Source organism: Gambusia affinis, linkage group LG05 (genome assembly GCF_019740435.1).
Source record: "Gambusia affinis linkage group LG05, SWU_Gaff_1.0, whole genome shotgun sequence".
Taxonomy (NCBI): domain Eukaryota; kingdom Metazoa; phylum Chordata; class Actinopteri; order Cyprinodontiformes; family Poeciliidae; genus Gambusia; species Gambusia affinis.
Genome location: NC_057872.1, coordinates 30931784 through 30943814, shown reverse-complemented (window position 1 = coordinate 30943814; position 12031 = coordinate 30931784). Strand labels below are relative to the sequence as shown.

Here is a 12031-nt window from a genome sequence, read left to right as displayed (position 1 = left end):
TCTTCAGTGGTTTTGGTGTAGCGCCCCCACAGGTGAGGCAGGGAACAGGTTTTTAAAACGGTTTAGTTTATTTGACAGAGAGCAGTGTGAAAGGGAACAGGTTTTTCAATTCATTAGCATCATTTTACACAATAGTTGAAACGCGAGTCCCAACTGAACCGGGTCTACCGGATCATCAGGCAGGAATAAAACCTCAGAAACCCAGGAGAACTTTGGAGCTCCTGAATCTGAGGTTTTGGATTTATTAGGCGCCTGTCCGTCCGTCCATCCATTTTCTAACACCTTGTCCCTGTGGGGTCGGGAGGAGCTGCTGCCTCTCCAGCTACGTTCTGGGCAAGAGGTGGGGTCGCCTGGACGACAGGTGGGGTCGCCTGGACGACAGGTGGGGTCGCCTGGACGACAGGCGGGGTCGCCTGGACGACAGGTGGGGTCGCCTGGACGACAGGTGGGGTCGCCTGGACGACAGGTGGGGTCGCCTGGACGACAGGTGGGGTCTCCTGGACGACAGGTGGGGTCGCCTGGACGACAGGTGGGGTCGCCTGGACGACAGGCGGGGTCGCCTGGACAGGTCGTTTTGGTGAATGACCATTTTGCTTTCAGGGTTGTTGGAGAAATGGCCCAAACTCGTTTGTACCGGTTGCTTCCTCGCCGGGTCTCGGCCGCCCAGACCAGAATGGACAGCCTGGTGCCGGTTCTGTGGGACCGGATGTTCCCCAGGCTGCTTTTCGGGCCCAACCACAAGTTGGAGCGGATCTTTGGCGGCATGCTGCACCACCCGGAGCGCTCCGCCATGCAGATCTGCCCGTACTACTTCGACCAGGTGACCTGGAGGCTCCCGGCCGCGTCGCCCTGGTTGGTGGTCCGCTCACACTGCCGTCACGTCCGGCGCTGGTTTGTCTCTGTGTGATCAAACTTCCCTCCCGGCTTTAAGGCAGAACAACCTGGAGCTGCACTGCTTCGACTCCTGGGGCGACGTGCAGAAGGAGAAGCAGCGGAGCGCGGAGCAGCATCAGAGCGGAGGCAGCCAGCCGGGGAGCCGGCCCGACGCCGGGGTCTACCTGAGCCGGCTCTGCCAGCTGCAGGACCTGCAGACCGGAGGCAGCATGACCACGCAGATGTTCATCCACCTGATGTACGACTACAGCGACTGACGCCTCATTAAAACACGCCTTATTTTTAAAAACGTGAATGTTGGAGGTGTGAAAACATGATTAATTAAGTTTACGCACCCAGGGTGAGAAGAGCTGGAGAGGATGACCTTCAGGATCAGCACAAGGTCACGGCAGAAATATGGGGAACCATTGGTGAAGTTACACTGTCAAAAATTAACAGCAAGAATTTGAGTCATTTAGCCTGACATATTTTACCAAACTAAATATTTAGTTAGCAAGCTAAATGTTTAACTAGTAAGCTATAAATTTAACTTGAAGCCGAATATTTAATTAGCAAAAGAAACATTTAACTTCAAACTAATTAGTGAGCAAGCTAAATATTTTCCTCAAAACTAAGAAGCTAAATTTTTAACTTCAAACTGAATATTTAGTTAGCAAACCTAATATTCAGCTTCAAACTAAAATATAAATTTTAGTTAGCAAACTATAAATATTTCACTCCAAACTAAATGTTAACAAGCTCAGCATTTAAATTCAAACTGAATATTTAGTTAGCAAGCTAAATGCTATGGTTGCTAACTAAATATTTACTTAAACTACATATTTAGCTCCACAGTAGTTAGTAGGCCAAATATTAATTTATTTATCCTATTTGTCATCCAGAGTTTAGTATTTTTCTAGATATTAACATCAGTTTTGGTCAGATTAAAGTTCTTATTTTACGTTAAACTTCATCTCATCCGTTTCCTGACGCCAGCGGATCTATTCCTTATTGATCTATTTACCAGATCTTGTATCATAGCTCTATGTTGATTCTCATAATTGATAAAGATGGGAAGATGATCCCACTAGTCATTAAAATCCCACCTAATGACATTCTGTCATCATTCCTGGTGTTGATAATTTCAATAATCAATTTCTGTTGAATTTCTACTTTAGCTAGCAAGCTAACTATTTAGCTTCAAGCTGCATATTTAATTTCAAACTAAACATTTTTAGACAAAATCCTTCAAAATAAATATTCTGCTGCACGGCTAAATATTTATCTGGGATAAAGAAAAGGCTTTAGTGTAACTAAATATTTAACTCCATCCCAAGCGTGAAACTCAGAGAAATAAAAAACTAAACTTGAGTTTTCAAAAAACATAAAAAATACTTTCAAAGTTTTTTTGATGAAAGTACCGTTTCCTGATTGTTTTTGAGCTTCAATGAAAATGTGTTAATATTATAGTATTGGGTAAATGGCAGAATTTCTTATAAACTATCGACAGTCATAATAACATGGAAATAAATTTAAGTAAAAACAATTAAAAGTTTAGTTTCATAAATTATGAATAATATTCATGGAAAACTATCCTGGTACTGGTCACTGCAGCAGATATTCCAGCTCTCCGCCCACTGAAAGCCCCGGGCGTTGCTTTGTGCTAATGCATTGTCTGAGGTTCAAAAACAAATGGAGGACATTGTTTGGGGTGAAGTTACATCTGCCTGGTCGGCATGTTGAGCTCAGGATGCTGATGGCTGCCTGGTGTTGATCCAAACCTTGTATCTCTGAGCGCTTTCACCTTTTCCACACAATGCTGGCAGAGGAAATCACTTTTATTTACCTCTTTTAAATGAATGTGGTGAATCCTGTAAACAGCAGAGACGTCAACCTTTGTACATTTCTTGTTTGAAGTAAAGTTGTAATATTGCAACACTGGGTTTTACAGGGTTAAAGGTCAGAGAAGGAGGATTTGAAAAGGAGTAAACAAGTTTGGCTTGTAGAAGCAGAAAGTTTGATTCAAGATGGCTGCAGGGTTTAGACTAACGAAGCTGCATCTGAATGAACGACGAGACTTTGAGGCCAAGCTGCTGTTTCTCAGGGTCGGTTCCACTTTATCGACCGTTAATCTCGGTTTGTTTTTGTGAATCCTGGGATTAAATAACCAGTGAAACTCAGACATTAATCACCTGCTCTAACTGAACCCGCCTCTTTCATCTCAGCTTTATCTCCTAAATAAAACACAGATCCTCTGCTGTTATGGAAAACGTGTTTATTGTAATTCTTTAAAGTAACACCTTGTTGAGGGAGAACATCCTATTTATAGGAAGCAGCAGAGGCTCTGGATCGCCTCTCCTGACGGTTGGGGGCGTCTCGGGGCTCAGACTGATCCGAGGTCAGGCCCGGCGCCACGACGACTAAATTTAGTCCAGAAAGACAGAATAGTGATGAATCCACGCAGACAGAAATCGATATCTGGAACCGCCGCCTCTCTACTTGTAGAACTCGTGCTCCTGCTCGTCCTTCTTGATCACCGTCTTGTAAGCTTTTTCGAAGTCTTTGGCGAGGACGATGTACCTGTTCTCCCGCACGGCCAGCATGCCGGCCTGAGGAAGAGGAGGAGAATGAGCCACGAGCCGACCTTTGACCTGGGGATGTGGAGGTGAAGGGTCAGCTCACCTCTTGGCAGATGGAGTTGATGTCCGCTCCAGAGATCTTGTCGGGTCGAGCCACATCTGAGCAGCAGTTAAAGATGAAACGGACGGAGGAAACGCGGCGCAGCCTGCCGGCAGCAGGAAGTGATGCGAGCGTCTGCAGGAAGTAAACAAACCACCCGACCTCCACACACCTGAGGAAGACTCCGGTCGTCCGGCGTGACTTTCCAAACCGGAAGCAGAATGAAGCGTGGAGCGTTTCGTTTAATTATGAAACCGTTAAACGTTCACAGCCGTTCATCAGAAGTTTGACGTTTCCTTTAATCTGAACCTGCTTTACCTTCACATCATGCTGCGTTCACTGACCCCCCTCAGCTGGAAACCAGAGCTTCTCAGCTCTGGTTTTCTGCTTAAAAAGTCTGTTGCCAGAGGTAAACCTTTCAGGGTGTTAAGAGCCTTCAAGTCTCTCAGGTCTGATTTTTAATCAACTTATTCAGTAAATCTGCGTTAAAAGAAACACAAAATCCTCTTTTTTAGCCCTTAAGAACATTTTATCATTTGAGTCTTGGAGAGAAGAAAAGGTGAGTCTAGTCTCTCCTGCTGCACTGCATATTTCTGTATATATTCAGTTTGGGTCTTAACTTTCAATCTGTTCAGTTTTCTCTTTTCCACATGAACATTTTTCATCTATGATGTCACAGTTTTTCCTGCCTAAATGCTAAAAAGGGTCAAGAACACCAAGGCTGGATGAGCAGTGTTTACATCTTTATCCATCTGGGAATAAAGCAGGTTTCTGTGCTGCTACATGATCTGCTATGGAACTACAAAAATGGCCGAAGGGGGCGGAGCTGGATGCTCTGCGACCTGGAAGTGGTTCAGCTGCGTTTAACGAGCTGCTCTCTAACGGGAGTCAGGGAGGAGCCTGTGGATTAAACCATCACAGATCCAGTTTCCACTGGATGGTTTAGAAAAGGAAGAATTAAAGGCATGATGGGGATTCCTTAGAAATGTGACCCAAATGTTTCTATAAACTGCTAAAATGTTTTCATGCTGCTGGATATCCGAAGTGTTGTGAGAAATAATAAGAAATAATAAGATATTTGTATAAAATTATTCACACCCTGGCAGACTTGGACAAAACCAATTAGTTGCTTCCTGACAGGAAGTGAGACGAGCGTCTCAGAAAGACGACAAACGGCTAAATGTTAGCCGAGGTGATTCAGGAGGATACAGTCCTCCAGGTCGACCTCCTCTGACAGGTTCATCTTGCTGGTGATGGTGGAGAAGATGAGGCGTTTCTGCCGGCGGTCAGGCAGCGGGAACTCGATCTTCCGGTCCAGACGGCCCGGTCGGAGCAGCGCCGGGTCCAGGGTGTCGGCTCTGTTGGTGGCCATGATGACCTGAGGGCGGGGCAACACACTGACGGTGAAAAGGCTTCCAGGTTCACAGAGTTTGTTAAGAAGAAAACTAATTTTCTATTGAAAAAAGTGAAGCGAGTTATTCTCTAAAGGGGGATTTAATAGAACAATAAAGTAACCGTGTTTCCTTCAGAGGTCAAATGTGACTTAAAACAGGAAATAAAATTGGGCCTCTGTGTCTTTAAGAAGTGATGGAACATGATGGTTTATTTTTACATGATACTGCCCCTTTAAGAACGCAGAATTTTCTTCTTCTACTGTTGATCAGACCGCAGCTCGCTGGTTCTCTGAGCATTTAGTGTGACCTTTGAAGAAACGTTTAAATGCCTCACCGTTAAAGAAACGGCTTGAACTCAACCAGTTTTTAAATTCAGGTGTTTCTGCAGCTTAATGACGATCATTTCCTGATCTTTTCACTCCGACTGGGAGGGAATCCGCCGCCGTCCTGCTGCTAGACGCTGCAGGCCTTTTCAGGCGAGATAAGCTGCGATGACGTCAGCGTTCATTCATTAAGACGAAAGGTTCAGTTTGAGGCGCAGCAGCAACACAAGCATCCAAACAGATAAATGTGCCGTAAAACATGAAGCTTGTCACTCCTCTAAAAGCCCTTCTGCTTAATGTATTCAATGTTTCATAAGTAAATGAGAAGTCGGACGTTTAGTGGCTGATTCTGATCTCCTGATTCCAGCAGTGAGTTTTAATCCACCAGAAAACAACAAAAATAAGCCTAAAACTTTAAACTTTTCATTCTGTTTTTTTCTTCATAAAATTAACAGCTGGACCTGAACTGCTGCTTCACCCACCAGGTTCTCTGGTTGCTATGGAAGCCCAAAAGGTCCAACAGAAACTCATATTTACAACTTTTAGTCACAATTCCACGTTTTAAAAAGGTTAAAATTTTGACTTTGTTATAATTTGAACTAAATCCAAAAACAAATTTTAGTAATAATTTCAAATTTAAAGTCAAATTTAAATTTTTAAATCAAATAGGAGTTTTAAAAGCCAATTTCCAGTTAATTAATTTAACATTTTTAAGATATAATCTTACATTATTATTTCAAGTTTTAAAGTTTTCGATCATTATTTTGCCTTTGGAAGTTCACATATAAATGTCACAGTTTTGAGTTTTACTTCCTAATTTTGAATTTTTAAGTCATAATCTTGAGATCTCGGTCCTAATTTAGAGTCTGCGGACTGACTGGACGATGCCTCACCTGGTCAGCTGACGGCGCAGCTGCAGGTGAGCCGCAGCCGGACTCACCTTGACGTTGACGTTCTGGTCGAAGCCGTCCATCTGGTTGAGCAGCTCCAGCAGGATCCGCTGCACCTCCCTGTCAGCTGCAGGAAACAGAGAGTCAGTCGCGGCCGGCCGCGTTCAGACCGACCCGGACCAAACGCAGCCTCACCGCCGGTCTGAGCGTCGAAGCGCTTCGTGGCGATGGCGTCGATCTCGTCGATGAAGATGATGGCCGGAGCGTTCTCCTTGGCCAGCCGGAAGACGTCCCGCACCATCCGCGGCCCCTCGCCCAGGTACTTCTGGACGAACTCCGACCCCACCACGCGGATGAACGCCGCTGCAGGAGAACAGGAAGTGAGGTCAGACACGCAGCCGGCCGGCCTCCGGTGGAAGCGCGGCGGTGGCGGCCCGACCTGTGGTGTGGTGGGCCACGGCCTTGGCCAGCATGGTCTTCCCGCAGCCGGGGGGGCCGTACATCAGGACGCCTCTGGGGGGGTCGATGCCGATCTGAGCAGATAAAGAGCCGGACGCACAACCTTTGATCTCTAGTTCAACATTTCCTGGTTGAATCGGCGCCGTTTCTCTCCTCATAAAGTAAAAATCCACAGCGCTGCTTTCTGTGTTTACAAGAATTTAAACGGCCAGTACTTTATTTTTATTTGGTATAAAAATAAAAAAAATACATTTGACTTTCTGATTTAACGCCTTGAAATTCGGCCTCTGTTTCTTTAAGAAACTCCTCCTCTTCCTGAAGCTCCGCCTCCAGGAAGTCATCCAACATGGCGCCTCCATTAACCCTTTAATGTTTTCACCAGCGCTGCTCTGAGACGTAGCTCCTATAATGAGCTCAGTAGGTCTTTGCTGATTGCTGCTGGCTAGTCTGAAGGAGCTGAGTGGGGCAGAGTACCCAAAATGTTTAGCAGTACTTCAACATATTTTTACTCAAGTAAAAAACATATTTGGTAAAAAGTCGACTCAAGTCCTGAGTAACTAATCAAATGATCAACCATTTAATAATTAAAAATTACATCATCAGACGGAAAAAAATCTAAAGTTAAGTTTAAATGTTGGTATTTTTAAGACCAAAATGAAGATAATTAATATGAACAACGACATTGCTGTAGTATAAGGCCAGTTTATTTCAATATAAAACTGTGTTCTGGCATCATTTTTATTCTACCATTTGTTGAAAATGTTCTCAGAACAACATTATTGTTTATCGCATTACCTCTGGGACAATTTAAGGTCCAGTAAAAAGAGTTACTGTGGCAAATTTTACTGGAAAGTAAGTTTATAGATCTTAAAGATCAATAAACTTCAAATTATAATGAACATTTTAACACTGGAAACTGGCTAGGCTAAGCTAAGCTAGGTGCCAAAACCGTCAGTTTAACTACAAATTGAGCGCTCGTGGTGACCGTAACACAAATGTTACTGAACAAACTTCCACAGGCAAAGAGAAAGCAGACACTGATGAGAGGAAAGATCAATCTGGTGTGTGGAAATGGTTTCAGTATTTAAGATCTGATAAACTTCAGCGCGTTGCAAAATGTGCCGCAGAGTCGTGCCGACCAGCAGCAGGAACATCGAATCTGTCACACAATCTGAAGCATTTCCATACCATAAAGCCAACAAACCGCCTTAAAATGGACCAATCTGACAGAAAAACAGCTGAACTGATCAACAGATTCACAACCAAACAGTAGAAATAAACAGCAGCAAACCTTTGTAAAGTTTATAAGAGGCTTAAAAGGCATTTTAAAGCATGTTTAGTGAGAAGCCGGATGCTGACCTGCTTGTAGAGCTCAAAGTGAGTCAGTGGCAGCTCCACAGCCTCCCGGACCTCCTGCTTCTGGATGTCCATGCCCCCGATGTCTGCATACATCACGTCCGGCTTCTGGTCTGTGGGCGCAAAGCACACAGAGTGTAAGGTCCAGTCTGGCCCGGTCCAGTCCAGTCCGGTCCGGTCCGGTCCGGTCCGGTCCGCAGCGTACCTGACGTCAGCATCATGATGCTGCTGTCGGCCTCCGGAGGAAGAACGTCCACCAGCGCGTTGCTGTGCTTGTGCAGAGCCACCGAGGCGTTGGGCTTCAGCAGCTCTCGGTCGATGGTGCTCAGGATGCGGACATAATAGTTGGACCCTGAACGCAGCACAGAGCCGAACGCTTAATAATTAAAATATAAACTCGTACATAAAACCTTTAAAACACAAATTCAATACATAAAAACCACCCACAGTTGACACTGAATATTCAGCAACTCAGTTTTATTTCAGGAAAACTAAAATGTTTTTGATCTCTTGAGTCTTTTAATCCATAAAGAGTTTAAATTTCTCCTTCAGAAGATTCAACATTTCTAGAAACATAAACTGAAGAATATTTGAGCCTGAAGGGGAAACAGGAACTGAATCCCAACAATGTTCTGATTCTCTGATGTTATGTAAACAACACGACTGTGGCGCCCCCCACTGGCCAGGATGCAACTGCACAGGAGATTGATTTGTTTAAAAATTATTCCTGTTTTATAAATATATTTTTTTAATAAAAAAAAATTACTTTTTAAATGGATGAATAAAAAAAGAGAAAATATTTAAATACACTAATACAAAACTAAAAGTTATTTCAATAAATAACAAAATAAAATAATAAAAACATGTTTGATTTAAATCAGGATTTTGTAAGAAAAATTAAAAATATAAACAGAAAAGTAAAAAAAAGAAATTTTGTAAGAAACAATAAAAAATGTTTTTACTTTGAAACAGGATTTTCCAAGGATTATCCCGTAGATAACTGCTCTTTTTCTTTGCTAAAAATCCTGAAAGTTTGCAGTACATATATTTTAAAATCTAAACTAAAAATGTATATTTTAGTCAAGCTAATAAAATGAATTTCTTGCAGAAACAGGGAAGTGTATGTCATAATAGAGTGAAAACTTTTAAGGGTTTTGGACAATTTCCATAGCCAGATTCTTTTGGGTTTGATTGAAAAAAATAAGTAGATTTAGTTTTTTCTTAGGATTTGAGTCTTTGAAAACAAGTGCTGTATTTAGCAATAAATTAGAGAAAAACAGAAAAGTTACTGTTGAACAGCAATGTGGAGCCAAACACTAAACACCCTGATAAACGCTTCACTGAAGTAAAAGAAGAGCTGCAGAGTTGCATTTGATGCGTCTCGTGTCGCTCAGCCGTGTGCAGCCGACTGATCTGATGCTGAGCTGGAGGAACATCACAGCGATGCGGTCCGGAACCGGATACCTGTGGTGGAGCCAACGATGGCCGTGTTCTGGTCCACGGCCTCCAGGAACTGGCCGATGACCAGAGGGATGCTCTGGATCCTCTTCACCTCCTCCTGGGCGTGCAGGAACTCCTTCTTCAGGTTCTTCTGCTCATCCTTAATGTACTCCTCCTGCACCTCCAGGAACTCCAGCTCCTGCTGCAGCTTCTGCACACATACACATACACACACACGCACACACACCATTTGTTTGTTTGTTTATTTGACTATTCTTCCTGGGGTCCAGGTCAAAGAGCGGCGCATCGATTGCAGTTTTCTGGACGATCACTAATCATTGATCTGTCCAGCGATTCTGCTTCATGTTTTAAAAAGTGACTTGTATTAAAAGTTTGGCTAATTAAAAGTTGATGATGTAAAAAAAAAAAGTCTAAAGGGAAATTTCTTACCACCGTATTGTTTTGTACAAACTGGAAATAATTGTATATTTGGGACAATTCAGTCCAAGATGAGCTGCCCCATGTTGGACTAAAAGTAGCAATGGAGTCACACTGTGAGGCAAGACAGACGTGGTGCTGATTTAAGGGACTAATTTTAAGGCATAATGTAAACATCTTTTATAACTAATACTTGTCTCAGAGACCATTTATTCATCGTCTCTCCCGGAGCTCAGCAGATGTGAGTGGACAGAGAGAGAAGCAGGAAACCTTATATCTGGTGTAGAGATCCTCCAGGTCCTCTGGTTCTGGAGCCAGGAAGGACAGACCGGTCTGGGGCCTGGAGCTCAGGATGGAGGGAAGCTCCTCCTGTCAGGGGTCCAAACACACACAGAGTCACAACAACAACAACAACAACAACAACAACAACAACAACACACACACACACAATAATAATGTAAATCATTTAAGATAATGTTTTACATTATCTTAAATGATTTACATGTTTTAAGATAATGTATATTTGTCTAATTTGACCTTAAGTGAAATATTCTTTTAGGTTTATTGCTGTCATTTTGTTAATCAGTAAGGAATTGATTAAAGTATAATTCATTAAAAACAACTAAATCTTCTTCTTTGGGTTTTATATATTTGTAGAGTCAGAATCTCACCAAACGTCACTGTTATCTAATCTTTAAATTTATCATATCATCATTGGGAAATTTAACTGGCTCCTCAATGTTGTTTCAGCTTTATGCAAGTAAAGAAGAAACTCAAAACAATGTGTCAGACTAAAGTTTTGGATAATCTACAATTAACTTGAAATGTTTCATATAGTATTTTAAATATGAGCATGTTCTACAAACGGGTACAGAACTGATCTAAAAACATTTAGTAGTTTAATAAGAAAAGAACCCAGAAGTATTAGGAAATACAGAGTAAAAAATTAAAAGCTGATCCCTGTAAGCATTTTATGTAAGTATTTGTTAAAGAAAATGTAGCGAAACGTTTTTAATATTGAGTTTAGCCTAAAGACAGATCAACTGTCATAAAATAATTAAAAAATAAAAGGATCTAACTTATGTACAGAAGAGACTGCAGTAACCATCCTTTAGTAAAACTATTAAATGATGCAATCACAGAAATAGGACATTTTAAGATTAACTTAATGTGGTGATTGTTAAAAATGCTGCTTCATTTTTGTTTACTTCTGAATAACATTGTTTTTCTTATTTTTAAAATGCATTTATGATGCTGCTGTTAGTCAATTAAAAAGGCCGCGCAATTATTTCATTGTTTACACATAGACAAGACCATTTTTACAGCTTACATATAATTTTCAGACAGATTTTCGTCAGGATTTCACAGAGACACCTATTTAGGTGGTTAGCAGTCAGCTAACTTTAGCAGCTCAACATGATAAACCATAGCGCCCAAACAGCAGAGCCGTCGAGCAGAAATGCAACAACGAACATCCGTAAACTATTAACAGAAATACCTAATCCAGTTTTACATATAAGTTCGCCACAACCGTAAAATACATTACTTTTATTTCTCTCTAGACGGGATGCTAACGCTAACAGTAGCTGCACCGAGCGGAGAATGAATTGGCAGGTTTTCCGAGTAAGCTACTTTAAAGAGCTAAAAAAAAAAAAAAAATCGACCTTAAACTAAGTCTGAAGAAGGTACTCCAGAACACACTACTTCACTAAAGTGTGTTATTAAAAGTAAACAGTATAACAAAGGCTAAAAACTGATCTTACCGGGCTCTTTTCTACAACAACGCACTCCTCCATGTTAAAATTCTCTAGTTTGACGTAATGCGTCAGCATCAGGGTTTGTGGGTAATGTAGTTCTTTCCCTCCGTTCGGAGTAACTGGTGGAAAATCGTGGTGGAAAAGCACATGAACGTTTGAGGAGCATGTAAAACTTGACTGAATTTATTCATTTATAAAAATGTAAACATTAAATATGTTTAACTTACATTATTTTGTTTTACATTACTTTTTTATGTTTCACTTGTCTTCTCTTATTATTTTCACATAAAAAAAAAAAAATGTCCAGAAGAAGAGCCGCTCCAGGTAAAAGCGAGCTAAGTCGGCGCCCTAAATATTAAAGATTTGCTAACATTACATTTTCTGGAGTAAATATCCATCTGTCATACAACTACAGTCGGTTG

General features: G+C 41.9%; 1 protein-coding gene across 1 annotated transcript; it reads right to left on the bottom strand.

Moving 5' to 3' along the window:
- Positions 1–3131: 3131 nt before the first annotated feature.
- Positions 3132–11719, bottom strand: psmc4 (proteasome 26S subunit, ATPase 4). Its single transcript, XM_044117977.1, has 11 exons — positions 11616–11719; positions 10123–10221; positions 9439–9625; positions 8180–8326; positions 7978–8087; positions 6599–6692; positions 6355–6522; positions 6210–6286; positions 4762–4930; positions 3556–3611; positions 3132–3482 (listed from the first exon to the last, which is right to left on the bottom strand). Exons 1-11 carry the CDS (start codon positions 11682–11684, stop codon positions 3369–3371), a joined length of 1290 nt encoding a protein of 429 aa, XP_043973912.1. The 5' UTR covers positions 11685–11719; the 3' UTR covers positions 3132–3368.
- Between the last annotated feature and the right edge of the window lie 312 nt (positions 11720–12031).

Coding starts and splice junctions, on each gene's coding strand:
- psmc4 (XM_044117977.1), bottom strand. CDS start 11,684: ATGCTGACGCATTACGTCAAACTAGAGAATTTTAACATGGAGGAGTGC. Junction 10,222..11,615: donor TTGTTGTAGAAAAGAGCCCG/GTAAGATCAGTT, acceptor GACCCCTGACAG/GAGGAGCTTCCCTCCATCCT. Junction 6,287..6,354: donor CTTCGACGCTCAGACCGGCG/GTGAGGCTGCGT, acceptor TGTTTCCTGCAG/CTGACAGGGAGGTGCAGCGG.